The sequence below is a fragment of the Gobius niger genome (assembly GCF_951799975.1).
Source record: "Gobius niger genome assembly, chromosome: 13".
NCBI classification, from domain to species: Eukaryota; Metazoa; Chordata; class Actinopteri; order Gobiiformes; family Gobiidae; genus Gobius; species Gobius niger.
This window is the reverse complement of record NC_136864.1, coordinates 19,073,995-19,100,146: the sequence shown is the minus strand read 5'-3', so window position 1 is coordinate 19,100,146 and position 26,152 is coordinate 19,073,995. Positions and strand designations below refer to the sequence as shown.

The 26,152-nt window shown below is 41.0% G+C and overlaps 5 protein-coding genes across 5 annotated transcripts; 1 reads left to right on the top strand and 4 right to left on the bottom strand.

The window, feature by feature from the left end:
• Positions 1 to 1,430: 1,430 nt before the first annotated feature.
• sirt6 (sirtuin 6) lies at positions 1,431 to 7,526 on the bottom strand (the record flags this gene model as incomplete). The annotated part of the gene is made up of 8 exons (XM_079569491.1): positions 7,389 to 7,526; positions 7,015 to 7,142; positions 4,125 to 4,307; positions 3,785 to 3,844; positions 3,119 to 3,214; positions 2,968 to 3,048; positions 2,770 to 2,893; positions 1,431 to 1,718 (listed from the first exon to the last, which is right to left on the bottom strand). The coding sequence occupies exons 1-8, from the start codon at positions 7,452 to 7,454 to the stop codon at positions 1,431 to 1,433; spliced, it is 1,026 nt and encodes a 341-aa protein (XP_079425617.1). The 5' UTR covers positions 7,455 to 7,526.
• An 892-nt stretch (positions 7,527 to 8,418) lies between these two features.
• On the bottom strand, positions 8,419 to 10,724 carry cdc34b (cell division cycle 34 homolog b). Its single transcript, XM_079568901.1, has 5 exons — positions 10,017 to 10,724; positions 9,831 to 9,917; positions 9,605 to 9,702; positions 9,229 to 9,363; positions 8,419 to 9,148 (listed from the first exon to the last, which is right to left on the bottom strand). Exons 1-5 carry the CDS (start codon positions 10,200 to 10,202, stop codon positions 8,941 to 8,943), a joined length of 714 nt encoding a protein of 237 aa, XP_079425027.1. The 5' UTR covers positions 10,203 to 10,724; the 3' UTR covers positions 8,419 to 8,940.
• A 614-nt stretch (positions 10,725 to 11,338) lies between these two features.
• On the top strand, positions 11,339 to 16,483 carry cactin. The gene is made up of 10 exons (XM_079568994.1): positions 11,339 to 11,638; positions 11,955 to 12,483; positions 12,559 to 12,654; positions 12,793 to 12,938; positions 13,035 to 13,197; positions 14,354 to 14,468; positions 14,541 to 14,733; positions 14,811 to 14,933; positions 15,006 to 15,328; positions 15,733 to 16,483. The coding sequence occupies exons 1-10, from the start codon at positions 11,364 to 11,366 to the stop codon at positions 16,221 to 16,223; spliced, it is 2,454 nt and encodes an 817-aa protein (XP_079425120.1). The 5' UTR covers positions 11,339 to 11,363; the 3' UTR covers positions 16,224 to 16,483.
• A 72-nt stretch (positions 16,484 to 16,555) lies between these two features.
• Positions 16,556 to 20,675, bottom strand: LOC306972694 (semaphorin-4E-like). Its single transcript, XM_079569394.1, has 14 exons — positions 20,353 to 20,675; positions 20,121 to 20,266; positions 19,860 to 19,922; positions 19,693 to 19,791; positions 19,486 to 19,585; positions 19,281 to 19,391; positions 19,058 to 19,209; positions 18,767 to 18,945; positions 18,538 to 18,694; positions 18,211 to 18,433; positions 17,663 to 17,778; positions 17,435 to 17,592; positions 17,297 to 17,349; positions 16,556 to 17,180 (listed from the first exon to the last, which is right to left on the bottom strand). The coding sequence occupies exons 1-14, from the start codon at positions 20,459 to 20,461 to the stop codon at positions 16,594 to 16,596; spliced, it is 2,253 nt and encodes a 750-aa protein (XP_079425520.1). The 5' UTR covers positions 20,462 to 20,675; the 3' UTR covers positions 16,556 to 16,593.
• A 1,435-nt stretch (positions 20,676 to 22,110) lies between these two features.
• Positions 22,111 to 26,092, bottom strand: stap2a (signal transducing adaptor family member 2a). Its single transcript, XM_079570239.1, has 11 exons — positions 25,817 to 26,092; positions 25,126 to 25,197; positions 24,928 to 25,047; positions 24,792 to 24,848; positions 24,531 to 24,682; positions 24,321 to 24,452; positions 24,151 to 24,220; positions 23,929 to 24,031; positions 23,752 to 23,847; positions 23,555 to 23,683; positions 22,111 to 22,980 (listed from the first exon to the last, which is right to left on the bottom strand). Exons 1-11 carry the CDS (start codon positions 25,922 to 25,924, stop codon positions 22,925 to 22,927), a joined length of 1,095 nt encoding a protein of 364 aa, XP_079426365.1. The 5' UTR covers positions 25,925 to 26,092; the 3' UTR covers positions 22,111 to 22,924.
• Positions 26,093 to 26,152: the final 60 nt, after the last annotated feature.

Sequence of the window (26,152 nt, the reverse complement as noted above, 5' to 3'; positions counted from 1 at the left end):
ACTACCAATTTATTAATGTTGTTGCAAATGTGATTGCTAAATGAGTTTATCAGTCTAGTTTGCTGGGAAAAAATGGAGGATGTAACAGTGAAGGTCACTGTAATATTGATGAGAAATGGGGGTGGGATTAAATAAATATTCTTCTTCCCACTCCCTTTCGGGCAAAATTGGAGCTTGCTTCTTTTTGTGTTTAATGCATTTTTGATATGCCATGTCGTGAACCATGTGAAGTTTTTGTCTCCCTTGTGCTCCATTGTGGAATGACTTGCCTGAAATGAATAAATGAATGAAGAAATAAATGTTACATCAAGTGCAGCACACCCGCACAATTGCCCATCTTCTGCTTACACTATGAATTTAGAGCTTCTCTTGATGAATTTCCCCCTTTGAGTATTCAGACTTTGCTTTCAATGCAGTTTATCAAAAATGTTAATTCTATTCTTAAAGGCATGTTCAAATAAACAAGTATTCAGATGCCTGACACTACTCAGATGCCTGACACAAGTGTAGTTAGACGAGTATTTACTGGAGATTGTACCTTGGCTCAGAAGACTTGATTCTGGCTCGACTTAAAGGCCCTATACCTGATTTTTTGACTGCAAACAATGAAGCCAGTAAATTAAAATGTTAGTTGTTGTCCAAACTCATTCATAACTTTCCTACTATATTTGTAACATTCAAATTCTTTACAGGGACAAATTTATCGGCACATTTCACAACTTGCAGGGTTACTTTTCAGGGTCACGTTCACAAAAACGCTGCAAAAATAGCCTGAAAGTTCATGAAATGGATACACATGTTTTATCATTTGGTGCACGCTGTTTCCCCACAAACGTTTGAGTTTACAACATGCTTAAGGAGGAAAAAAATAACTTCATTCCACATCTAGAAGTAAAATCAGGTATAGCTCCTTTAAGGGAGGTTTGAAGCAGCAGTCAGCTACACAGATTAAGAAAATATTTTTTATTTTGTAGAAAAAACAGCAGGCATTGTGAAAAGGCCACCTGAAAACAAAATAAACACAGCTACAATACATACCAAATGAGTCTATTGTTTTCTCATGCTGCATCTCTACAGGCATCAACATAATTTACTACTAGCCCCACACACAAAGTTATAAGGCTTAGACTTGGCTAAATTAATATCATCTTGTGTGAGTGTTTAAACAATAAAAGGAAATTCCATTTAAAAGTAGCTTTAAAATCAGATTTCCCATGTTCATGTTGATAGCCTGTAGTTACTGAGGAGCCTTAAAGTCGCTCATGTAGCTCCTCTGACTTAGTTTTGTGACATTGCTGAAAACATTAAGGTAAAAAACAAAAATAGAAAAATGTCCAGAACGTTATAAAGACACAGCTTCAGTATAGTCCTATTTTTTTGGGTTGCCCCACACATTCACAGCCAACGTCAGAGTCCATTAACACCTGAGGCTATTTCTCTTCACCGGCTTCCACTGTGGCCGGTCTTTCTCTCTTTACAGGCACCGCACCCTCTTTAACGCTATGGTCCTGCTTTAGTGCCGCACAGTCCCTTTTTCGTTCATCCTTGATTCCGAGTTTTGTCTCCGCTGGTTCGGGTTTGACCTCCCTGTTGGACTCTGTTGAGCTCTCACACACAGTTGGCCCCTCCCACTTTGGGATATCGACCTCCAGCAGCTCCATGAGTGGCTTCATGACTTCATCCACATACCCATTGATGCGCAGATTAGCATGTTTGTCCTGTGGAAAAGGAAACGGTATTAATATAGTAAAAACGGTTAGTAAAGTCTGCACCAGCTCATGTTCATGTTCAAATTCAAGATAAGTAGTACTGAAAACATTTGCTCTTTTTTAATATTGAAACAATGAATCCACTACGGCTCTGATCTGCACAGTTGCACACAAGAAAAGCCCATATACTAATACTGATACTAAAAATGGCTTTTCTAACTTTTTTCAACTTTTCTCAGACGTTTACGACTTTGATCAACATAACTGTCAAATACTTGCACATCAGAAATAGACATGGGTGAATTTTTTCAACATAAACCTGATAAATATTCACTTGATATAGTCCTTTTTGACTTCAGACGTAGCAACACAAAAGATTTTCTTTGTTACCTGCATTGTTTGAGTTATTTCAGTAGTATTTAAGTTAGTCGCCTGTCCCCTTGTTATGTCGCATCCTGTTTTGCTGTACCCCTATACATTTTGGAGATCCCCCTTTCCTCTTTCCCTTTTGCCAATTCATTGTTTTTGTTGATTTTATTAGAAATCTTAACATGCATTTTTAGGTTATTGGATTGTCTAAGTGTCACTTATCTTCATGTTTATCATTTATGTTTCTGGATGTCCTTTTTGTTTCTTGTAGCAGTACATGTGGGCCAGGGCTACAGTCGGGGCTAATGACAATTAATTTTGAGTTGCCAGAATAAATGGAGTGCTGTTGTCCTTTTCCAAATTGCATGCCGAGTCCCTCGAGTCCTTTTCATGGTAAAACTCAACGCAGAGTCCAAACCACCCTAGCCACAAATGCATAAACCTGCAATTGCCAACTAAACCGCTTATGGCAAACAGTCAAAGCATAATGCTCTCAGTTGTACTCACACAGGAGATAATTGGAGAAATTTACACAATTCAGTACAGACAAAAGCAGACATGGGAGGAACATGAAAACTCCTGGTTCGGGATCTGAACCCACCAAGTACTTGCTGTGAACCAGTAACCACTCAGCCACCGTGTCACTTTTGATCCCCCTTTAATATCATAAAACGATAATAATTAAACTTACATGCTTGGTAGGCTGCAGGTTGACAATGGCTAGTTTGCCTCCTTTGCGTTTGGTGAGGAGTGGAAGATCTCCACTTGGTTTAATTTGCATGGATGTGCCAAGTGTGAGTGCCAAGTCAGCACGTCTGCAAAATATACATAAATCCATAATTGTGCATGTCCAAACTGTGGGGTACCGGATGCAGAGTGAATCGATTACCTGCTGGCAGCATCCGCTTTATTCAGGGCTTGGTCGGGAAGAGCGTCCTCCCAGTCCAAGATGGTGCTGATCAGCTTCCCCCTGTTTCACACAAATAGGTTTATTTCTTGGGGCAAGTGGCGGTGTTTTAAGTGGCTCAAACATGCTTTACCTGCAACCTCTCAGTCCTCTGGAGCGAACAAAGTCACAGTAGCGTCCTGTCGGCTTCAAACCCATAACACCAATTACCTTCTCCCTCACGTACTGCCTGCAAAGTCACATGTAGAGAAAGATTTGCTTTTGTATTTTAACAACCATTTTGAGACGTCAACAATGAACAGGGCAAATAACTTGTATTTTTGATTTTATTATATTCCACCGAAAGTAGGTCAGTGAGGCAAATAAGGGAATAAAAATGTTGTTTTTTTACGGTTGTTCACCCATAGAGTCAAAACGTGTTGCATTTTACTATACTACTGTTTATTAGTCTTTTGTGTCTGCAATGCATTTTCAACGTCATATAAGAATAATTTCTTCTCTTCAGTGTCTTAAAGAATACAGTCTCTGATTTGCTGCAAGACTAGTAAACGCGTTTTGCGGTGCTTTACGACTTTTTCAGGTTACAGTTTCAGAAATGTTTGTAACCTAGATTTTGAGCCAATTTTTCTGATGACTGATATATTACGCACAGGGCCGGTCAAGCCATTTTAGTGCCTTGGGCCCGGGCAAGATTGGCTTTTCTGTTTGATGCTAGGATTTACCCAAACATAATGATAGAACAACACTATACACTAGAGCTGCATATTTACAAATAAAAATGCACTGAGCGGGAACTTACCTGCCACACTTCTCACACTCCTCTATGAACATGTTTCCATGAAGTTCAGACAGTAGATCCCTAGGACACACAACACGTTGAATAATGTCACATAATACATGCATACAATCCACAAATGATTCAATTATTTAAAAAGTTGCTTGACCATTTTGCACAACCACTAACTATGGGAGGGGCCTTACAGAAGCAGAGTCTTGTACAGGCCTGTAGCAGTAAAGTGATTACATTTTTTTGGGGGGGCAAATTTCTTCTGTTTTTCTGTCAAATTAAATTAAATTAATCAAATTAAATAAAAGGCTAAAGTGGCAATCCTACAAAATTCACACATTTAGTTGGTTACCTTGGGAAACCAGATCGGACATGGATGCCATCCACATTCTGGCTGATCAGATATTTGAGGTAACCAGCTCTCTGCAGACCCAGCAGGGCCAGGTGTGTGAAAGTGGGCCGAGCGTCTTCAAATGTTGTGTCAAAATGTGGTGTCTCCCCCTTCTCTTCTAGTGTCCAAACACCCTTTGGACCTCTAAAATTAAACAGAATTTCAATGTCAATTCTAAAATGTACATACACAAATTAGCATTATAAAAATACTAAAGTCAAGTAGTCAGAGCACATTTCTCGCTATACTTGAAGTTACAATATCCATCCATCCATCCATTTTCTTCCGCTTTATCCGGGGCCGGGTCACGGGGGCAGCAGTCTCATCAGAGATGCCCAAACATCCCGATCCACACACACCTCCTCCAGCTGTTCTGGGGGGACCCCGAGGCGACACCAGGCCAGCTCAGAGACGTAGTCCCACCACCGTGTCCTGGGTCTTCCACGAGGCCTCTTCCCACTAGGACAGGCCTGGAACACCTCCCGCGGGAGGCGACCAGGAGGCATCCGGAACAGATGCCCGAGCCACCTCAGCTGGCTCCTTTCGACGTGAAGGAGCAGCGACTCTACTCCAAGCTCCTCCTGGGTAACTGAGCTCCTCACCCGATCTCGAAGGGTGCGCCCAGCCACCCTGCGAAGGAAACTCATTTCTGCCGCCTGTATTCGCGATCTTGTCCTTTCGGTCATTACCCAAATCTCATGACCATAAGTGAGGGTGGGAACGTAGATCGATTGGTAAATGGCTTCTGGCGTTCGGGACAAGTTACAATATGACTAACCTAAATGCCATATTAGAGCCTCACCTTTGAAAAGATAATAAATATAATAAAATGAGATAATAAAAATATAGATTTGTATCATTTTAAAAGTAGATTTATGTCAAACAGAGTATACTTTAAACCGTGGTTCTCAACAAGTATCAGGAGTCGGGACCCACCATCACCATAAAATGACATAACTAAATGTATTTTGTTAGACATAATGTTCATGAATAAAAATAATAATTCTGGCACACTACCTACCTTGCTAAAATAGTTTATTTGGATAAAATCAACGTTTTGGTCCCGAGACATTCATCAGGCAAATTACATGAACACTGGGATTTTCCCTCCTCTCCTATGCACCTGTCGTATGTGCTTTTGTCCTTCGAAGTTAAACGTAATGTAAAATACTGTATTTTCCTAACACAATATTGTTGAATAGGCATGCAATTAGCCTAAAAAGCTGAAATCATAATAAAAACAATCAAATAACAGTCATTTTAACAGACTTGGGTAATGTTTCTATGTATTTTCAGTTGATAAATATTGAAAGAATGTTTTCTGGAAAAGGAAAGGGATTTATTTGTATAGCGCATGGTTACAAAGTGCTTTTACATAGGACAATTTACTTTCACTAAGCTACCATAGCAGCCTCAACTGCCCTGGGGTAGACTGACGGAAGAGCGGGTGCCAATCTGCACCATCGGTCCTTCTGACAAGCATCAGCAACTCACTCTCACATACACACATACACCCTAACGTACATATTTTTAGTGGAAGGGGAAACTGGAGGAACCGGGGGAAACCTACGCAGACACAGGGAGAACATGCAAAATTTGAACCTGGACCTTCTTGCTGTGAGGCACAAGCACTAACCGCTGCATTACCCCAGGCTCGCAACTCTCTTTTGAGTTTCAATCCACCAGTTGAGGAACACTGCTTTAACCAGTGGTTCTTAACCAATATTGCATTGGGACTCAACATCACTCTTGGGGAACAAACCATGACCCAAAGAGGAATGTCTATTGAACAGGCTCAGGTAGTGTTTTCCTACTTAAAAGATAAATATTGAAAGAAATAAAATGAACCCTCAAGCTCCCAGAGGACACGAGCTTGGAGGAAAAAGAGACCGCCTGCGGAGGGTGAGGATGAGGTTTTTTTTATTTTTATATTATTATTATTATTGTAATTTATATTAGAAAATTATATGTAGAGAATCTTTTTACACTAAATAAAATGTTTCAAAAACAATCATCTACAGACAAGATAACTGAGAATGGTCTGTCATTACATGACATGACAGCACCCTCATCTGTCCAAATTCAAATACTACAAGAGGGAAATGTCTGTATTTCTACAAGACAATGCCTTTAAAGATGCCACAGTGTGCAGCCACACATGACACAAGAATATTATGACAACTGTTGCGTCACATATCTCTTGCCAGTTCTTTCTTATCAGAACAGGCATTAGTTGTAGAAAAGGTGAGCTTAGCCCACCTAGATTTGAGTCTTGCCAACCCTTGGCTTATGGGCACCCGGGTGTCCTTTGGGTTTCTTCAGTTGCCCATTGGACTTGTCCAAATAGTTCACTCTCTTATTAACTCATTGATTGAATATGTAGAGTTGTTTCTACTTTTGTAACTCACTATTTGTTTAAAGCACGTTCTTGTGTAGGGTATATTTGGTGCAACAAATTATTTTAGGTTAGTTTTTTTGAGCTGGTGCAGCCATGAGATGTTCTTGTGTAAGTAGAACCCATCAAACCAGGTTGATGACCTTGATCTAGTGCTATATCCTGTAATCTGCTAGCAGCCTAAATTTTCGGTCTGCCCACTCAAATTCAGTGTGTGTAACCAAACCTTGTTCTCACCAAACCATATGAGAAAAGAGGAACAGTACTTCTTTACTTACTTTTTGTGTTGTTCTTAATACATGTCTCATAGATTTGTCTTTATTCTAATCCATACTTTTCCATCAAATTGGTCTAGCAAAACGTGACAGGGGGTTGTACATGTGTATGTTAATATACAGTAAAGTCGCATGAATTGCAGACTAGTCCTACACGTTTCCGCAAATGAATATGTTTTACCTGAAGTCGGGGATTCCAGCAGAGGTACTGATTCCAGCTCCGGAGTGAACAACCAAATATTTGGATTCTTTAATCATCTTGGCCAAAGTCTCTACTTTGGCCTTGAGCTCTTCGGAACTATCAAATGACTGACATAAAAAAACACACAGAATGAATGAAATATTACACATAAATTAGTCAAACTGCAATGGCTGCAATTAATTCTAACATTGAAACGCAACATGTTTTGTTATCACGTAGAAAGGTAAAACCGCCGTTAACGATGAATTTAAAGCCACATGGTTTGCGTTTCATTTGTTTGCTGCCTAACAACAACTAGCTTTATGTTGCTACGCTGTTAGCACTGGGAGCATTTTATTAAATGTTTGTTTTACCTCAGGGAGTCCACATACACCTTTGTCCGAGTAAGGTGACAATCCAGCTGCATAATTCACAGACATTCTGGAGGTAAAGATATTCTATGAACTTAAATGTGTGATTTTCCCAACCCTAAATCGACTTGGGAAGGCTTTCGAATCTGTGTTTTTGATGTGACGTCATAATTAGGCGACAAAAGGAGACGCCAGTGACGCACTCATGGACGCGACGCCATTAGATTTATGTTTATCGATTATGGATGATTGTATTCTAAAACTATCCGATTTCTGAAACAGCAGCAACGGTTAAAATAACGAGAATATGTAGTAACTTTTCCTCTGATAATGGACTCTTCTAATAGAACAACCCCACATAGTGTAAGAAATATTAACTCTTCTATGCGTCTGTGCTGTAATAAATCTTTATTCATCAGTTAAATAGCATAGAAAAAGGAAACAGGAAAATAAAAGTGACCATAGTGATCATTGATATAGCTACATGTATTGTCTTGAAATTGTAAATAAACCCAGAATGGCTACACAAGAAAATATTTTATCTTTCATATGCATTTCATCCTGAGAATTTCTGTATAGCCCAAATCAAACTGCGTAACAATCCATATTGCCAAAGCAATATTCATAAACACATTCTGATATCTGTCCACAGTTTTTAAGATTACTGTCACTCCATGATGATCATGGCTGAAGAACTTAAATTTTTTGACTTTTGCGTATCCACAAATTTAAGTGGTATTTACAGCATATAGAAAACAAAACAAATGAATAGCATAAAAAAACAAAGAAAACAAAACAAAAACAAGGTCATATCTGCAAGGAGGTCATATCTTTGGCTCCATCAGATCTCCAGCCTGGCCAACCAGAGCAAAATGTAGTATTTTGCTTAAAAAGAGAATATTTCAGTTATTTCTAGCTTAAATCAGCATTAAAAGGACACAACTTAAAAAAAAAAATACAAAATTTATTTTAATGTCAAAGATTTTGTTATTTGCAAATACCACCCAAATTCTTCTAAATAGCCTTTAAAAAAAAAAAGAAATTCATAAGACATTTCTAAAAATCACCAAGCAAATAGTCAAAGACTAAAACAATATAAGATGATATACATGCACAAAACGTTTGTTAACACTGTCCAGTTAAACTTGGCTCACGTTATATCAGTCAGATAGCCAGATTGTTTGCCTTTTCAACAAACGTGTTGTCCTCTGAAGCAATTTGATGTTTCCAAACCAGTATAGGAGCATAATACAGGCTTGCACCAGAGCAAAGTGTACTTTTGTTTGACAGTGGTTTAACCCAAATGTACAGTAAGAAAAAAAATTGATATAGGGTTTAGGTGATAGTGGGGTGTAAAAGGTAGAGAGACTTGTGCTGGTGCAAATCTTGTCACACTGACCATTTCAAAAAGGTGCACCGATTACTGCCTCGGCCTTAAGGCTGACAGAAACTGCTCTTGTTTTAAAAATAAAAGGGCTTCACACCATTCCTGGTCAAGGACCTACGTAGAATATCTGGCCACTTGGGCAAATGCTAGAAAAGATGAAAAAACACGTCAGGACTCCTCATTGCCCGAGTCATCATCATCATAGCAGCAGTCGCCTTCAGCATCCACATCATCGTCGTCGTAGTAATAGTCATAAAAGAGGTCAGAGCCTTCGTCTGGAGCTGGGGCACGTGTACGAACACAGTATTCTGCCAATGTGGTGGGCACTTTCACACCATCACGCTCTGCTTCGGCCTTTGTTGCCAAAACCTGTTTTCTGAAAGCAACAATGCAAAAAGGACTATGATCCACTGACAGTCTAGAATGGTTCTTACAGTAGAATGTGTGGCTCTTTACCTGATGATCTCCACATATTCACGGTCTTTGCCTTTACTATCTCTCCATTTGCGGTACATTACAGAGGCATCCACATTAGCAGGTGAGAAGGTGTTGGGCTCATTCAAAAGTGAGATCACACTCAACAAAATGGTTCTAAAAACAAAAGCATATGGGTGACAATAAAACAACTGAATATTTTGTGTCATATTGTCAAATGTAGTGAGTGATGTTATAATCTTAAAAAATGCGATGCGCAAATCTGGACAAAGTACGCTTCAACAGTAACAGCGTTTTACAACTTGAACATGAAATCATTTATTAAATTCACCATATTACTGCCTTTGTAAATGGTAAAGCTAGATATGTATTTGGTGGTGAAAAAAAGTGAACAAACCTGACATTCTGAGTGGGATTCCACCTTTCAGAAGGCAGTTCGCCACTTTGTGGATCATCCACTGGAGGGTGCAATATAGAGATACACACATCTCCATTCTGGAAAATAAATACATGTTAGTGTTTTGAAACTTTACTACATCTACTACTAGAGAAGGACGACAATACTTGCTTTTAAAAGCACACAAAAATATAAATAAATAAACTTGTGAATATTGATTCTTCACCTCATAAATATTTGGGTGCCACATCTTAGTGAGGAAACGGAATGCAGGTGGAGAGTATGGGTAATCTATTGGGAACTTGATCCGAGCCTGGGAGACAAAGCAGGTTTCACATATACTTTAGTGAGATCATTGAACATTGATAACCCTCCCACACACATAAATAAAACAATTAGTTAATTGGCTTACCTTAAAATACCCCCCTTCATAATGGGTGTTTGGGGGTCCAAAAATGGCCACCTCCCAGTTGTACAAATCTGCCTCATCCACCAGTGTTATTTTGAATCCTTCCACGGGCTCTTCTTGGAGGCTCTTCATTTCCAGCATAAGTGCCTTTTGTGAGCTGGCTACATGCGATGGGTCGTGTTGCGCCATACTGAACTAAACCGGGTATTTTTCAAGATTAACTGTAGTCACCGACTGAAAAGTTTGTTTACAAGGACACCGTGTTTGAATCAAACTCTAAACAGACTACAGACAGGCCAATCTACACAAGCTGCGAATTACCCAAAGAAACCCCGTACAATGTTGTCCTTGATATCGGCCAATTGACTGTGAATACAATTATCAAAAGACCTGATTTAAAGCATTGTGACGCTTCCAGTTTATGCTGGCTCACCTAGCAGAGCGGCCACAAATAAGCCGTAGGATAAATCTACAAGTCGGCGCTGGTGGCTAAAGCTAGCCGACCAGTTGTGCCAAGTCGAAATAAGGTACTGTCTCCGACTAGCAGAGGCGTCTTACCTCCAATATTCTTCTCTGGTAAATACCTACTAAAATATAACGATTCAAACGACAAACATCAGCAGTGAAACGCAATCGCCCTGGGCAAGGGACTTGAACAAGAATGTTGCTGAAAAGGAGTCTCTTCTCTCAAGTGCCACCTCCACGCCTGTGGGATTTGTAGTTCAATATTTCTTGGGAACGTGCATGTATAAAAAGAGCACGATTAAAAACCCAACTGAGCAATACCTTTATATTGGTAAATACGAATATTAAATAAGGCCAGTACATGTAATGATCCACATTCCACATGACATACTCAGATTGGGTTGTTTCATAAAAACAACATAAACCAACTGCAAAGATGTGTTTGTGTTTCGCACGCAATACTATTCACTATTATCCTTAGCAAAATACGGAGATTTGCATTTTGGATTTTATTTGTACCCTGGATACACACACACAAATCACTACAGATGGGAGCATAGACTGTAATAAACAAAGCCACGACTAATCTGGATTTTGTAGGCAATTCACACACAACGCTTGATGTGACGTCATATTATGCGACAGATAAAAGGGCCGTTTAGGTATTGATTTCTTGCCTGAAACAAAATTAATTCAATAATTTAGTCACCGGTATTAGACTGTATTGTCTCTGCTTTCCTTCAGATACATTGTAATATGTTCAAGTAGATCATACCTTATCCCAAACCTTATGGACATGGTTGGGTTATCTTTGTGTTTTAGATACCTCTTATTTACGCGACAGGCAACCTCAAGGACCCCACGTCGCGGAAAGAGAAGTTCGTGATGAGTTCGAAGTCTCGACGTCGGTCTTGCTCCAAATCCAGAAATCGGAGCCGAGATAGACAAAACAGATCCAGATTGAGCAGATCAGCCTCTGCAGAGTCTAAACGACACGCTCGGGCCCGCGAGAGATCGAGTAGCAGCGTTTCTAGCGACGCGTCTACCGATCGACGGCGACGGCTTCAACACAAGCACCGCGCCGAATCCAAAAGTGGCTCCGAAGGCGACAGAAGACGAGGCCCTGGCCAAAGGAGCAAGTCCAGGGATCGAACATCGAGGTAACTTCCCCGGATCCTGAATGATTATTTTAACCTTCTAGGCCTCTCGTCTCGTGCAATGATTTATACCAGGGTCGAATTTGTTTGACACATGACCCTTCCATCGCTATGTTTGGTGTTCAAGGCTTAGGGCAAAGTTAGGTCAACACTGCACTGCTACACACATCAATTTCCTGTCTATTTGCACCCCCTGAGTGTTTTTTGAGAGCTGTGGGCTCAATAAAGGCATATCTTTCTTCTTTTTTTGGCGATCATGGACCAATTTGATAACAATATAATATGTCAATTAATGTTTTTGTTTTGTTTTGTTTTCTAGTATGGATTCTGATGACTCAAGAAGAGGAAGAAAGAAAGAAGTAGAGAAAAGGATGAAGACAACATCACATAATAGAGGGAGGGAGTCCAGTTCAGGCTCATCTGATCGTAGCAACGATCGGGAGAGACGGACCAATACCAGTTCTGACAGACACAGACAAAGGAGAGAACAAGGAAGAGAATCTGAGAGGGATAACGGCAGAGAACGATGGAGAAGAAGTGAAGAAAGGGAACGAGGAAGGAGAGAGAAGGAAAGAAGGAGACCACGCTCAAGTTCAGAGTCGTCGAACAGCTCAGGGACCAGGCCCAGCTCTTCAGCCAAAGAGGTAGTGGAAAAGAAAAATCAGAAAGAAATGATGAAGGCCCTTGAAACTCCTGAAGAAAAACGAGCCAGAAGGTTAGCCAAGAAGGAAACCAAAGAAAAGAAACGAAGAGAAAAGATGGGCTGGAGTGAGGAGTACATGGGGTACACCAATGCAGACAATCCCTTTGGTGATAACAACTTATTGGGCACATTTAAGTGGCAAAAGGTAAGGTTTAATAAACTGGAAGTAAGGAACACCTTTGTAAAGTTGGTATGCTCGGTTAACATTTATGTTTTCTAGGCATTGGACAAAAAAGGCATTGGCCATCTTGGAGAAAAAGATCTTAAAGAGCGAAATAAATTAATCCAAGAAGAGAACCGCAGAGAACTTCAGAAGGTCTGATATTATGCAAATATAATAGTATACAGTTATGGTTTAATTAAAATGTATGCACTAGTTATTACCCAACCACTTTCTTCTAAACACATTTTATGTTAATCTACAAAATAAATTTTCCTTGTTGCTTTTTTTTAGGTGAAACAGCTGCGACTCGAGAGAGAACGTGAAAAGGCCATGAGGGAAACTGAGCTGGAGATGCTCCAGAGAGAGAAGGAGGCAGAGCATTTTAAAACCTGGGCAGAGCAGGAAGACAATTTTCATTTGCATCAGGCCAAACTAAGGTTTGCTGAGAGTATTGTGTTGTATAGTGTACATTTTACCTGTCTTTTTTAAAGATCACAGAGTAATCTCCATAATTCCATTTGTTTTGCATTTAGGTCTAAGATTAGAATTCGGGATGGCCGGGCTAAACCCATTGACCTTTTGGCAAAATACATTAGTGCAGAAGATGATGATCTTGCTGTGGAAATGCACGAACCCTACACCTTCCTCAATGGACTGACTGTCACTGACATGGATGACCTGCTGGAGGACATCAAGGTCTGTGAGAAACATGAAATGTTTGATAAATTAAAGCCTTGGTGATTTTTATCAAAGGGTGTATTCAGACCAGAAAAGTCCTTTGCTCCGCCTGTTTGTTCCGGATCAGAAGCGAACTTTTTTTTTCGTTTGGTGCAGTTCGTATTCAGACTGTACTTTTTGCAAGAGAACTATATTTTGTAAACACATACACGTGTGTGACGATCGAGGCTCCCATTGGACAGCAAGGACCACAGCAAATTAAATAAAAAGGAAAATTTGATGCTTACTATAATAATAGTAAGCAAATAATAATAAAAGAAACGTGAGAGGCTAAACCACCTACCATTAACCTCAGCTTCACCGGAGCAGCTGGAGGAAGAGGTGTTTTGTGTGGATGAAGGGTCGTCTGCTGAGCCGTCCATTATGTCCACGGGACAAACTGTTGGTCTTGATCCTCCTCTCTTCTTTAATGCGTCTCGTACTTTCATTTTAGTTTGGCAAAGTTTTTTTCACTTTGACACCGCACTGCGACGACCGCGGCTGTTCAGGAGACGCTTGAAGCCCGTCTGCTTCATTTTCTCGCTAAACACGAACGCAGTTGGGTTAGTGCATCTGCCCAAATATCCAGGAGGCTCCAGGTCTGTCCACGGCTCATTGTTTGTAGCATCCATCCAATATTAGCGTTAGCAGCCGCGAAGGGATAACTTTTCTCACGGTGCCTTGCTACGGTGGCTTGTTAAGCCCAAAAAGGCACATGTATCCCGCAGTTGTTTCGGATCAACAGTGGTTTATATTCACACCTGGACCAAACTGGACCATAGTCCGTTTGGAAGTGGACCGAGACCACCTGAAAAAATGGGTCTCGGTCCGGTTCTTTGATCCGCAACAGGATTCGTTTGTTGTATTCACACCTGAATAAAAAATCCGGACCAGTGTTCATAACGAACCGTGATCCGTTTAAAGTGGACCAAACAGTGCAGGTCTGAATACACCGTACTTTGTGAAAGAAATTAGGACTTGAATTAAGTTTGTGTAACTTTAATGCTAGCACAGTAGATGGATTCATTTGGCACAATATGACACCAACGCTATGCTTTTTATTTGAATACTTTACTTTAGCTGTTATACTACTTAAAACTTCTTGTAAGATTAATACATGATTATTCTTTTGTAGGTCTATATGGAGTTGGAACAAGGCAAAAATGTAGATTTCTGGCGAGACATGACTACCATCACAGAAGACGAGATAAGCAAACTGAGAAAACTTGAGGCCTCTGGAAAAGGACCAGGTACTGTTGAGGGGAATACACTTTTTGCATTAACATGTGGTTCTTGTGTAATCTTGCTTGTACGTGGTCCAGGGGATCGTCGTGAGGGCATCAACACAGCAGTGAGCACAGATGTCCAATGTGTTTTCAAGGGAAAAACCTACAGCCAATTGCAGGCGCTACATCTGAACATAGAATCCAAGATAAGATCTGGGGGCTCCAATCTTGATATTGGTTACTGGGAAAGTTTACTGCAGCAAGTTAGAGTCTACATGGCCAGGGCAAGGTATAAATCTTACAATTACTGACCTTTAATGTGATGTATGTTTTGTGCTTAATGTATATAACCTTTCATTTCATCAGGTTAAGAGAGCGACACCAAGATGTGCTGCGTCAGAAGCTGTTCAAACTGAAGCAGGAGCAGGGAGTAGAAAGTGAACCCTTGTTTCCAATTATTAAAGAGGAGCGAGATGATTCAGATCATGAGTAAGTGTTAATGAAATAAAATGAGAGAATATTTGAATTTAGCAGGCCACTTAGATGTGTTTGTTTGATCAGGCAGGAGAGGGTGTCTGAGGAAAGGCCAACCACATCCAGTGAACCGCATGAAGCTGAAGGAATGGGTCCATCCACATCTACAGCAGAAAACCAACAGGAGGGGGGAGAGGACAACAATGACCAGAAGGAGGGGAATAAAGAAGAGGCTGAAGCTGTTTTGACGGAGGAAGACCTGATTCAACAGAGTCAAGCAGAGTATGATTCTGGACGCTATAGTCCTGTACTGCTCACATCTACAGAGATGCCCCTCGACACACACACCATCACACCTGAGGAGGACCTCCACAGGCTGCAGTTGGCGCGGCGACAGCTACAGGTTACCGGTAAGACGACGCACTGCCAATACACAACATTTTTGGATTTGACGTCATCATTTCATATGGAAGACTCATATTATTTTATAGCTGAAATATAACCAACATGAAATGTCCTTATGTTGAACAGAAACATTTTTGTCAGGGACCACAAATTTAGCATTGCTTCAAAGTCCTCTCAACTGTCAGCAAATGTGCTTTTGCTTGGTTACTTTTTGCTGATAGACAAGACGCCAATCCATACCCGTTTGATGTGGATAGAAATGTAGAGATATGCACCGTAAAGCAGGTCAAAACGCCTGAAGTTTGACTGTTAAGCAAATTCTGACCCGCACTCCACCTCAAGAATAACATTCTGAAAAGCCTATAGATGTTGAAATATCAACACAAGCCTCTTCCTGTGTCTATTTCAGGTGATGCCAGTGAGAGCGCAGAGGACGCTTTTGTACGTCGTGCCAGAGAAGGAATGGGCAACGACGAGGCCCAGTTCAGTGTTGAGTTTCCGGTCACTGGAAAAATGTACCTGTGGGCAGATAAATACCGCCCCAGAAAGCCACGCTTCTTTAACAGAGTGCATACAGGGTTTGAGTGGAACAAGTACAACCAGACTCATTATGACTTTGACAACCCTCCACCTAAAATTGTCCAGGGTTACAAATTCAACATTTTTTATCCAGATCTTATTGATAAACGCTCTACTCCTCAGTACTATCTCGAGCCATGCCCAGACAATAAGGACTTTGGCATTCTGAGGTTTCATGCAGGACCTCCGTACGAGGACATTGCCTTCAAGATTGTGAACAGGGAGTGGGAGTATTCCCATAGACACGGTTTCCGCTGTCAGTTTGCCAATGGAATCTTCCAATTGTGGTTCCACTTCAAAAGATACCGCTACAGAAGATAAGGCCAGACTGACCATTGCTCTCTGTGTGAACATTTTTTATTTGAAAAACTGTATTGTAACGTTACATTAAAAGGTTTTAATGTAATCACAACATTGTTCTAATTTTACATTAATATCACATTTCGAGATCCCCAAATAAAACAAATAACAGATGTCATGTCTGTTTTCAACATTTACAGTGATCGCATTCTTATATAAAACTCATTTGTAGAAAAATGAAAGTATGGGCCCATTTGTCCATTGCAAAAGAAGAAATTCAGTACACACACACACACACATTGAACTATAAAATAAACTAAACCATTTCTGAAATATTTTATCCGGAACTCATCTGTAAAAACTTAAATGCTGATTTTTCCTCTTCGTAACATTATGTGGCTCCTTCAATGTTGTGGTTGTTATTACTGCTGCTACGACTGTTTGTGTCAGACACTAGTGGCTTAATTTCAGCCCTCGGTTGCTGCTTGTTGCTGCTGGAGTCGATGGCCATCTCCTCGTGGACCTCGGGAGACTGCTGTCCACATTGGAGTCTGCGTAGGCAAGGAAAGTGGCCATTGTAAATATTCCATGCCAAGAGGGCACATAGAGCAATCGTTAAAATTGCTATTGTAGCATGTAGGCCTGCTACAGATGGACCGTCCCGGCGTGCGTAAGGATGCAGGATGTCATCCCCTTTACCATTTCCAGGGGAGGCAATGGTTACTTGGTACTCGGCCACAGTGCTTGTGTACTTGTCTGTTTTGGACCGCTCCACTGAGAGGCAACAGTATAGACCAGCATCGGAGTCTGAGGCATTTAAAATCAGCAAACCATCTTTTAAAAACTGATGCCTGAGTGAGGGGCTCAGTGTTTGTCTGTCCTGTTCCCAGATGGTGGCCGCACGATTGGAGGGGTTAGTGCAGTGAAGTTTCAGATTTCCACCAATCCAAATGGAATGGTTAACAGGCGTAAACGGGGCTGAAAATAATAAGAACAAGAGTTATATACTGTATACCGGTGTATATATAATATGCTAATATGCTTCAAGCCAAGAAAATCACTTAAAAACACAAATGTGTGGTCATTTGACTCACCAGCTTTTGGGCAGAGCGATGCATCACCATCTTGCACACTTTGAATGAGTTTACTAAAAAAAGAAATAATGCATGTTTGAAACACACATGACATAGGCTACCCACCATTTCAAAACATACAGGAACACTGCTCCTTACTTTTGAGATTTTGAAAGAGCAAGACACTTGTCAGTGCCTTTGTCCCAGCCACAGTATGGGTCTCTGGTGAGCACACAGTCCATACAGGTAGAGGATCTCTCACATGTAGCCAGTGGTACCTGCACTACTCCAGAGTCTGAGCCGGCATACAGCTGATCCTGCTCAAAATTAAACACATTAATCTACTTTAAGTTTCAAAGCGACCAACACTGACGAGCCAGAACTTACAGTGACGTTGGAAAAACGAAGGATCTTGATGGGCTGTGGTGACTTAAAGACATGCACTTCCTCAATGATGAACATTTCTCCATCATAGTTAACTGCTTTCACAATAGTGCCATTTTCTGAAACAAGTGCACACACATTATACTGTGTTCTAATTTAGCAAGTTAATATATTGAGTTTTTGAAGCTTAGAGTAGTGGTTCTCAAATGGTGGTACTTGGGCCTCTTTCGTGGTCAGGGTCATCTGCTATTTTAAACATTACTCATTTAAATTAAAGATCATTTTAGTCAAGTTTACACCCAATTTAAACATTGTTAGGTAAATGTTAGACCCATTTTATTCCTGATTTGATCTTGCTCTAAACTTGGAGGAAGGCTGTTATTTTGGTATACAGTGTTAAATGCCTTGCCCCTCTAAAGACCTTTCAAAGAATTATGTGTAAAAAATAGAGGGAAGAGTGCCAAAGTTCTTCTTTTCTTTCATAAATTCATGAGGTGGTACTTGATGTAAAAGTTTGTGAAACACTAGTTTAGAGAAATGTAATCACAAACCTGTGCCGATAAACATGACTTGATACATTTTGTCGTCAGCAGCCTGCACTTGGTTAACAACGATTCGTGTGAACATGGCCCCCTTCCGTACCAAACTGGGTTTCCCTCCAACAGGCTGAATAACCTGGTCCATGAGAGGCCTGTTTTTGACAAATTGCAGTGTCTGGTCTGGGAGGTCTAAAGTCTGATTTATGCCTGCTTTACGAGCTGCATTGTCGATGCACTGGCAAAAGGAAAGAGAACAACACAGGAGACAACAGGATCAGAGAACAAAAACAACACTGCCTGGTAAAAAATCCTTTTGAGGAGTTTTTTAGCTAAACTCACAGCTCCAGGCCGAGGCAAAGGGATTTCTCCACTATACATCACCCATTTAACAAAAGAGGTTTCTACAGTGACGGGGGTCTTGTACTTTCCCTCTGAATACGCTTTACTGACGGTCTCCACACTGTACACGCACACAGCCGACAGGTCTGATGTGTCTCTAAAAGAAAACACACAGATCATGGACAAGTGCCAAGATCAGCCATGAACAAAAACATGTTTTGCAACATACGACTGCGGAGTGAAGATAGTGTAGAACAAGCAGTCACTCCAGGGCTGCTCGGGGTTACACCAGCGGTAAGCATCCTGTATGATGTAGGGAAGCTGAGACTCTAGGACAGGACACTCTAGTCGAGCCTTCAAAAAGGATGTCCACTTTTTCTGCAGAGTCCTCTCCCCACCCAGATCACCCTGAGGGACAGCAAATAGAGTCGAGTGCAAGCACAGATTTACAGATGTGGACAGATAGGAGCCATGAATGAAATAAATAAATAAAAATAAGTGAAGGAAGAGTAAATAGTACCTTGCATACACGGGCCACACGGGACACCACCAGTTTATTATAGCAGTCACACTCAACTGCAGTCTCACTGAAGAAAAGGTAAATCTTGTCATCATCTCCAGTGGCACTGTTGACACTCTCCGGCAAATGAGCCATTGAAACAAAGTGAGGTTCTGTAGTAGACATTAGCATACAATGTTCAGTGTAATCTTGAAAAATACTACCAACACAAGCCGTCTCTTACCGTTAAGCCACGAGGTTTTGAACTCGGTTCGAATGGAGACCTCGGGACTACGGATAAGGGCAGGCTCTGAACCCAGGAAGTTCATAGAAGTAGCAGAGTACAAATTGTCATCTAAAACAACATGAACAAAACACAATTCACAAAATGAAAACTTGCTTTGTCCAAATGTTTGGGCTCACTGTATCATGTAATGAAGGCCACATACCAACCATAAGAGAAGCATATTTCTGATACGGATCAAAGGGACATTTGCCTTTCCCATCTTCAGCTTCATTTTCAAGAGTCAGTTTTCCATCCGTGTAGGACTTATAAACACAATGATCACTTAGTATTTTATCAAGCAACTAGCATGCCAAGCTGATTATTTATTGTTCATAATACAGATAACATTGACCAGTGTGTGAGATCTCACCATGAAATTGCACTCGGGGTCAAACGCATTAGTCCCACACACATACATTCTGTTGTCTTCCATCTCATGTAGGATGCGGATGTAGTTCTTGCAATCAGTCTGTAAAACAAACATTTCTAATGCAATGCACCGCACCAAGAAAAGGAACAAATAGAACCCTATCATACCTCTGGGTTTTTCCCTTTATTTTTACAGTCATCTCTTTGTGTTTGTGTCACTTCCCATTTCACCTAAAAGCAGAGTAAATTCATGAACGTGGCTTCAGTGGTTTATTGTTTCAAAATATTTCCTTCGTAGATCAAGGACAACTTTTGCAATTTCCTTGTGTGTAACAACATGAAATGACGCACTCCACTTTTGATGTTTTTTCTTTGCCTCAGTTATTCCATTATTTAGTCACTGAATGATATTATCAAAGGCTTTCTTACTGATGCAAGCTTTTGAGAGACATCGTGAAGATCTAGAGCATAAACTGCCTCCCTGGCTCCAATGACCAACAGGCCCAAGTCTTCTCTTAACAACATCGTGGAGTAGTTGAAGACACCCTCCTCTTGAAAGAAGTACGCATTGTCCCCTTAAGGCAAAACATGATTAATTTATAGGCATAACAAACAGTGGCTGAAACAAAATATGGCTCAACAAATAAAAAAAAACACTCACTGTGATAGAGGACAGTTCGACGGGGTAAAGAGTCCACTGGAGAGTCTTCTTCCAGTGTCAAGGCCATGGGCATTAGCCAGATGACACAGAGGGACAGCAGCGGATGCATTGCTCCTTTGTTTGAGCGGGGAAAATGTTCGCTTTATTGTTTCTCATACAGGCAGCGAGTGGCATATGTGACGTGATGAGCTCTGTGCCGACTGAATGCCACTGGCCCCAATACAGGCCCCGCTCAGCAGGCTGCCCATTGCGAGATGGATGACATGGACCCAAGAGACCAGGTTGAGGCAGCCTGAAAGGAGACAGAGCGTTGTAATATTACACAATGTTAAGGCAAAACTGAAACGCAGGAGATTGAACAACCAACAGAAGAAACGCAACCACAATTACAGGAAAGGTGCTTTGAAACAGAAAATAACAAAGTGAAAAGGCACAAAGTGGGCAAAAGTCAGCCCGGCAGTATTTCTGTCAGTGGCATAGTTATGTTAATGCAGGGCCATGAAAGGCATTCAGCAGGGCGCAGGGATGTCAACTTTAACTCTCCTACACCACCAAACACAGGCGCACAAAGGACGCTTCATGGAGAATGCCAATGAAACAAACTCTTACCTCCAGTATGACGCACAGATACAATCAGCATACAAACTGTCCAGGTCACAGAGCAAAAGCACACAGCCAGAGCTTGGCAAAGTGAACCCTGTAAGTGTTCTGCACCCGATAGTGCGGATTCTACGAGTTGGCAAGGAGGTGTGTGAGGTGGTGAGACTTCTGCTGGAGATGAGCTGCAGCATGTCTAAGAATGCAGCGCGAGATGTTTCACATTTTAGCCCGAGGACAAAAGCACAAGCTCCTAATTTGACAATTGCACTGTAGTTATTCATAAGCCTCAGGCAGATATGAAAAAGGCCACGAGCAAGAGCCTAAATAAACACGTAAAAGGTCGAATAGTTCAGGCAAAGCAACAAACGCACGAGTTTGAAATCACGAACGCCAATTTTGAATATTAGTTGCAAAAAACGCGCACATGCTAGCGCGGCTCGTCACAGCCGCAAAGGGTTAACATAAAACCTGAAGTTAAACAGTTACCTGTGTGCGGGAACACACCCAAACTACTCTACTTTCAAAATCACAGGCACTTGCCAAACATGTTTAACTCAGCCATGTCAAACGCTCAAAAACAATCGAGACAATACGGACATGCAATTGTTTTCTCTCAGCGAGGATCAGGTTGTTAAATTAAACAATCCAAGAAACGCCCTAAGCTTCGTTACTACTTACAATTTCCGCTTAAAAGTTGATGCAATATTGACAGACGGCAGGTTGAGCTCTTATCCTCTGGAGTCCCTGTAGCTCTGGAGCGCTCCAGCCACAGCCCTGGTCTCAGTGCACGGTGCACGGCTGCTGCACCTCGTCACCTCCGCTCTGTCCCGGTGCAGTCCGCGGGTTCACCACTAGACTGCACTTGTGTTAGTGTGTTTCCTCATACACGCTCCATAAAGGTACGTTTACAAGTTACAACCGAAGCAATGTCGAAATTCAGAGCTCGAGACAAGTTGAAACAAGAGGTGTATGCAGGACTTTGTCGAGCCAAAATGGTAAATAAATGAATGGAGTAGGTAAAAAGCCTAAATTCATTTAAAAAAAATAAATGAAAGAATAAAAAAGGGGGGGAAGCCAAGTCAGATACATGCAAAACAATTTAATGCACTTTCTACATTAAACACAAGTGACAAAATATAACGTGTTTGAACATAGTTTATCATAAAAATACATGATCAGTCTCCATTCATTAGGCAATATCCTACTCATATCTCTCCAAACTGACCAACCTGGAGAAACACATGTAGAAACTTACAGTGTATAAATAAATAAAAGCTGCCATTTGATATAAAAAAGGATATGCTTAATAATACTAGTTATGAAAAAACTGATGGGAACATAAAAAAAACAAAAAAAACATTTGATTGATCATTGCATTGCTTTGTTCTTTTGTGCTCTGATCACAAAGCAGGCGCTAATGGTTTTACAAAAGCTAATCCACAAGAGGGCGCCTTCACATTCATCACATTGGCTTGAATTACAAAATGAGTTACTGGATGCTGGGTTTGAGCACAGATTATCATCAGCCCACACAGCAACAAAAAAGTAAAGTGTAACAAAGTAGCACCGGCAGTACCATGGCTCTGTAAACAATAAGGAGTCACACTTACAGTAGTAACATTATCACACAATCAGCAGTTGGAGCAGCAGGCAGACTTCGTGCAAGAAGACACTGGTACAAATTTATAACGTTCGTCATTCAGGCTGCAAGTGTTGAGAAAAATGATTTGTTGTTCTTGACAATCTCTGTTATGTTGATTGATTAGTCTTTGCTTTTGCATTTTGGCAGAGTTCAGACAAGAAAGGCTTGAGGTTTTCAAAGATGTTGTTCCAAAGACCAAAAGGCCTTTTATGAAAACACTTGTCCATTTTAAAGGATAAAAAGTAACTCTACTTCATTTGTGAATGCAGATTGTTTGACCGGAACAATCTTCATGGGCAAGAGTCATTTTTGAACTGACATTGATGTAAATCAGTCCTCACTGGCTCGTCTTTTTTCTAGCTTCATTTTCAGCTCTTCGTTGAGTGCTGTAAGACAAATACAGTTCATCGAGATTTATTTACAAATGCTAACACACACGATAAGAGCCTTTACTCCAGCGGTGGAAAGTAACAGAGTAAAACAAAATTATAGGTACCTTTACCTAAATATATTTTATGATGAAAACATTTTACTTTACTACATTTTAGAGCCTGTATCTATGCTTTCTACCCCACTACATTTTTAAATTGGGTTAAAAGTAAAAATATTTAATTTTCAAAGTGACCTCTCTACGATGAACTGGTTTAGTCCCAGTTTAGACTTGGTTTAGTGGTTTACTGCTTTCGACCTTGTTTAGATCTGGTTTACACCTGGTTTAGTTCCTGTTTTTGACCTGAGTTTGTGGTTTACTTGTTTAGACCTGGTTTGATTCAAATGATTAAAAAAAATCCTGCAATACTTACTTTCTACTTATAAAATACAAGTACATTTTACAATGCATACATTTATTCTTTTACTTAAGTAAAAATGTTATCAGATACTTTTACTTAAGTGGACCTGTCTCTGCACTCTTACTTAAGTAAGAATACTGAGTACTTCTTCCACCACTGCTTTACTTACACTGAGTGAGAGGAGAGGGAGAGAGGATGAGTCGTCTCATTGGGTTAGTGGGAGAAGATGGCACTGGTGAGGTCAGAATCCTCCGGTCGGGAGCAGGAGAGCGAGACAGGGGGCTTGTGCACCATCGATCTGCACAAAAACAGATGCAGTTCACACGGCCGTGTGCTGTTTTTACATCAAAAGCTTTGGAAAAGTACCTTGTTTCGGAGGGAGAGCAGGGGCCCTTGGCAGAGGACTAGTTGGGGCTGTGTGCAGCATGTGCTCTCCATTCTCATCATTGGCAGTAACATAGGCTGATAACACAATGTTTTTAATTTATTATTTGTAAAACAAATTAGCAATATGGCACAACATACAAGTGTACAGCTACTCACTAATGTTCTCTTCATAAGGCTCTTCAAGTAAAAAAGGCTGTAGTGTTCCTGCTGTTTTTTCAACCAATGCATCAATCACTTCATGTAGAGTAGAACATGGGATCTAATACAGAACAATAGAGAATATCTCTACAATCACTGCTCATATTTAGTCCTCAGAGTGATGAACTGTGGCCAATTAATCTATGTTTTGTATGATTAGATTGGGGAGATAAAACTTACTGGATTTTCCACATCAATAACATATCCACCTTGGTCCCGCTGAGTCACTCGATAATGTCTGAAGACTGACCTTTAATAAACAGAACAGTTAACTAATAAAGTTTACTAGTTGCAATACATTGCATAGGATTGATATTTCAGTGATTATTTTAATGTTAGTGTTGAATTACCCATTCAGGTCCTGTCGTGTTGTGACAGCCAGTGAGCACCCATCTCTGCCTGGACGCAGTAACATGTTTCCACAATCTGGGTGTCTTTCCAGAAGCACTTCTGCCTCTGTTCGGGAGACTGGTCGAAAGCACCTGTGAGGCACAAACAAGAGTATGAGCTCTGCTTGTAGTTGAAAGCAAAACATTGTCTAGAAATACAGCAGCACTTACGCTGGGATCTCGCCAACCAAAGGCACTGAGAGGGGTGAGGGAGGAGCGCGCGATGGAGTACGAGTTCTCCGTCTGGATCTTTCTTTCTCCACAACTTCTTTGAGCATCTGCAGCTGACCTGGAAGTAACGTCAGACAGGACGGAACATTCAACTGTGGGAGAACAGAGGAAAACATGGATTGCATACTAGGGCTGCAAAATGTTTCAACTGTAATAGACATATAAAATATCCAATATTCCAAATCAAAAAGGAATAATTACATCTATAACAGAGTAAAGAAACCCTTTCCAAAGCTCTCTTGATTCCAAATTAGGGGCCTGAAAAACACATTAAAAAAATATTAAATATTAATCTATACACAAAATAACAGTTCAGTAATTTGTAAATAAAAATTACAGTAAGTTTAGTTTCTCCATCCTTCATCCTCAGGATGAGACGAGCTGCCTCCAGATTTCTGTCACGACCGCAGTCATCCTTGAGTGACACAAATCCTGCAAGGTCCAACTTCTCTATAAACTGTAGTAAACATCAACACCATCAGTCAGCTGTCTATAGATCAGAAGTCATTTATTGTGTGATTTATTGGAAACGTACATGTGTGTCCTTGGCATTGTTGAAGAAGTAAAGACTGTTTCCACACAGACAGGTCCACAAGCGCTTAGAGGCCTATCACACATCAGAGAAAGACATAAGTGTATACACAATACAATAGAGCCTTTGATAAGATTTGTACAATGCATAGTGTCCTATTATGGCCCCAATTCTGTGTCCCATGAGATGGACAACTGCTGTCAATCTGTGACCACAGAGACAGAGCAACATCCAGCACCTGAGTCTGGCTCAAGTTACAATACAGAAATTAAGCTATTTGAATTTCTCTATGGAGGGGTAAATAGACTACAAGGCTATTGAAAGAAGAAGAAAAACATAACATGAATCTAATTATTCGTATAAACCAGAGTAATTCTTCACTGGCAAAGAGAGTAAGACACCACTTGACATGCAGCCATCGATAAGGTGCTCGTACCCAAATTGGCTGACGCACGTGAGTTCATCATCGTGTAAAATTACTCCACAAAACCGCAGCGCAATAGTGTGATAAGTGGCATAAAATAATCCTTGGCAGTGCCACTACAGAGTCGCCTCGCCCATTCTCACTGAGAGGAAGTTGACAGCTCATTGGGAATGGGGGGGATCAGCCGGCATAAACCCACACCGACCACCACCACAGCGCGCAATGCAACAACAACATGGCACTCATCCTTCGCTCCCCGCCCCGACATACCTTCTCTTTAGGTCCTCGCTTCTCTAGGTAGCCTTCATAATAGCACGGCGGGAGCTGCGCCCGGGGTCCCCCTGGCCCGGAGCGATGCCTGACGGGTGCAGCCGCCATGAGTGTCTCGGGCTGGGCATCGACCGAGGACAAAGGGGCGCTGAGTAATTCGGGGAGTGACACGCCTTCCCCGATGAGATGGTGCTACGGATCCCAACAGCTGGACTGGTGTAGTCTGTTACATCCCAGGGTCATTCACAATAAAGGATTGAGATGAGATTCAACACAATACAATTTAGATCACGCAAATGTTTTAGGATTATTCAACTGCAGTATGTTTTAATTGTT

Coding starts and splice junctions, on each gene's coding strand:
- cdc34b (XM_079568901.1), bottom strand. CDS start 10,202: ATGGCGCAACACGACCCATCGCATGTAGCCAGCTCACAAAAGGCACTT. Junction 9,918..10,016: donor ATGAAGGGGGGTATTTTAAG/GTAAGCCAATTA, acceptor TTTGTCTCCCAG/GCTCGGATCAAGTTCCCAAT. Junction 9,364..9,604: donor AATCCCACTCAGAATGTCAG/GTTTGTTCACTT, acceptor TTTTGTTTTTAG/AACCATTTTGTTGAGTGTGA.
- cactin (XM_079568994.1), top strand. CDS start 11,364: ATGAGTTCGAAGTCTCGACGTCGGTCTTGCTCCAAATCCAGAAATCGG. Junction 14,734..14,810: donor GTCTACATGGCCAGGGCAAG/GTATAAATCTTA, acceptor TCATTTCATCAG/GTTAAGAGAGCGACACCAAG. Junction 15,329..15,732: donor GCGACAGCTACAGGTTACCG/GTAAGACGACGC, acceptor TGTCTATTTCAG/GTGATGCCAGTGAGAGCGCA.
- stap2a (XM_079570239.1), bottom strand. CDS start 25,924: ATGGCGGCTGCACCCGTCAGGCATCGCTCCGGGCCAGGGGGACCCCGG. Junction 25,198..25,816: donor AGCGAGGACCTAAAGAGAAG/GTATGTCGGGGC, acceptor GATGTGTGATAG/GCCTCTAAGCGCTTGTGGAC. Junction 24,221..24,320: donor ACACGACAGGACCTGAATGG/GTAATTCAACAC, acceptor TGTTTATTAAAG/GTCAGTCTTCAGACATTATC.
- LOC306972694 (XM_079569394.1), bottom strand. CDS start 20,461: ATGCATCCGCTGCTGTCCCTCTGTGTCATCTGGCTAATGCCCATGGCC. Junction 19,792..19,859: donor ATAAAGGGAAAAACCCAGAG/GTATGATAGGGT, acceptor TTTGTTTTACAG/ACTGATTGCAAGAACTACAT. Junction 19,586..19,692: donor ACCCCGAGTGCAATTTCATG/GTGAGATCTCAC, acceptor TGTGTTTATAAG/TCCTACACGGATGGAAAACT.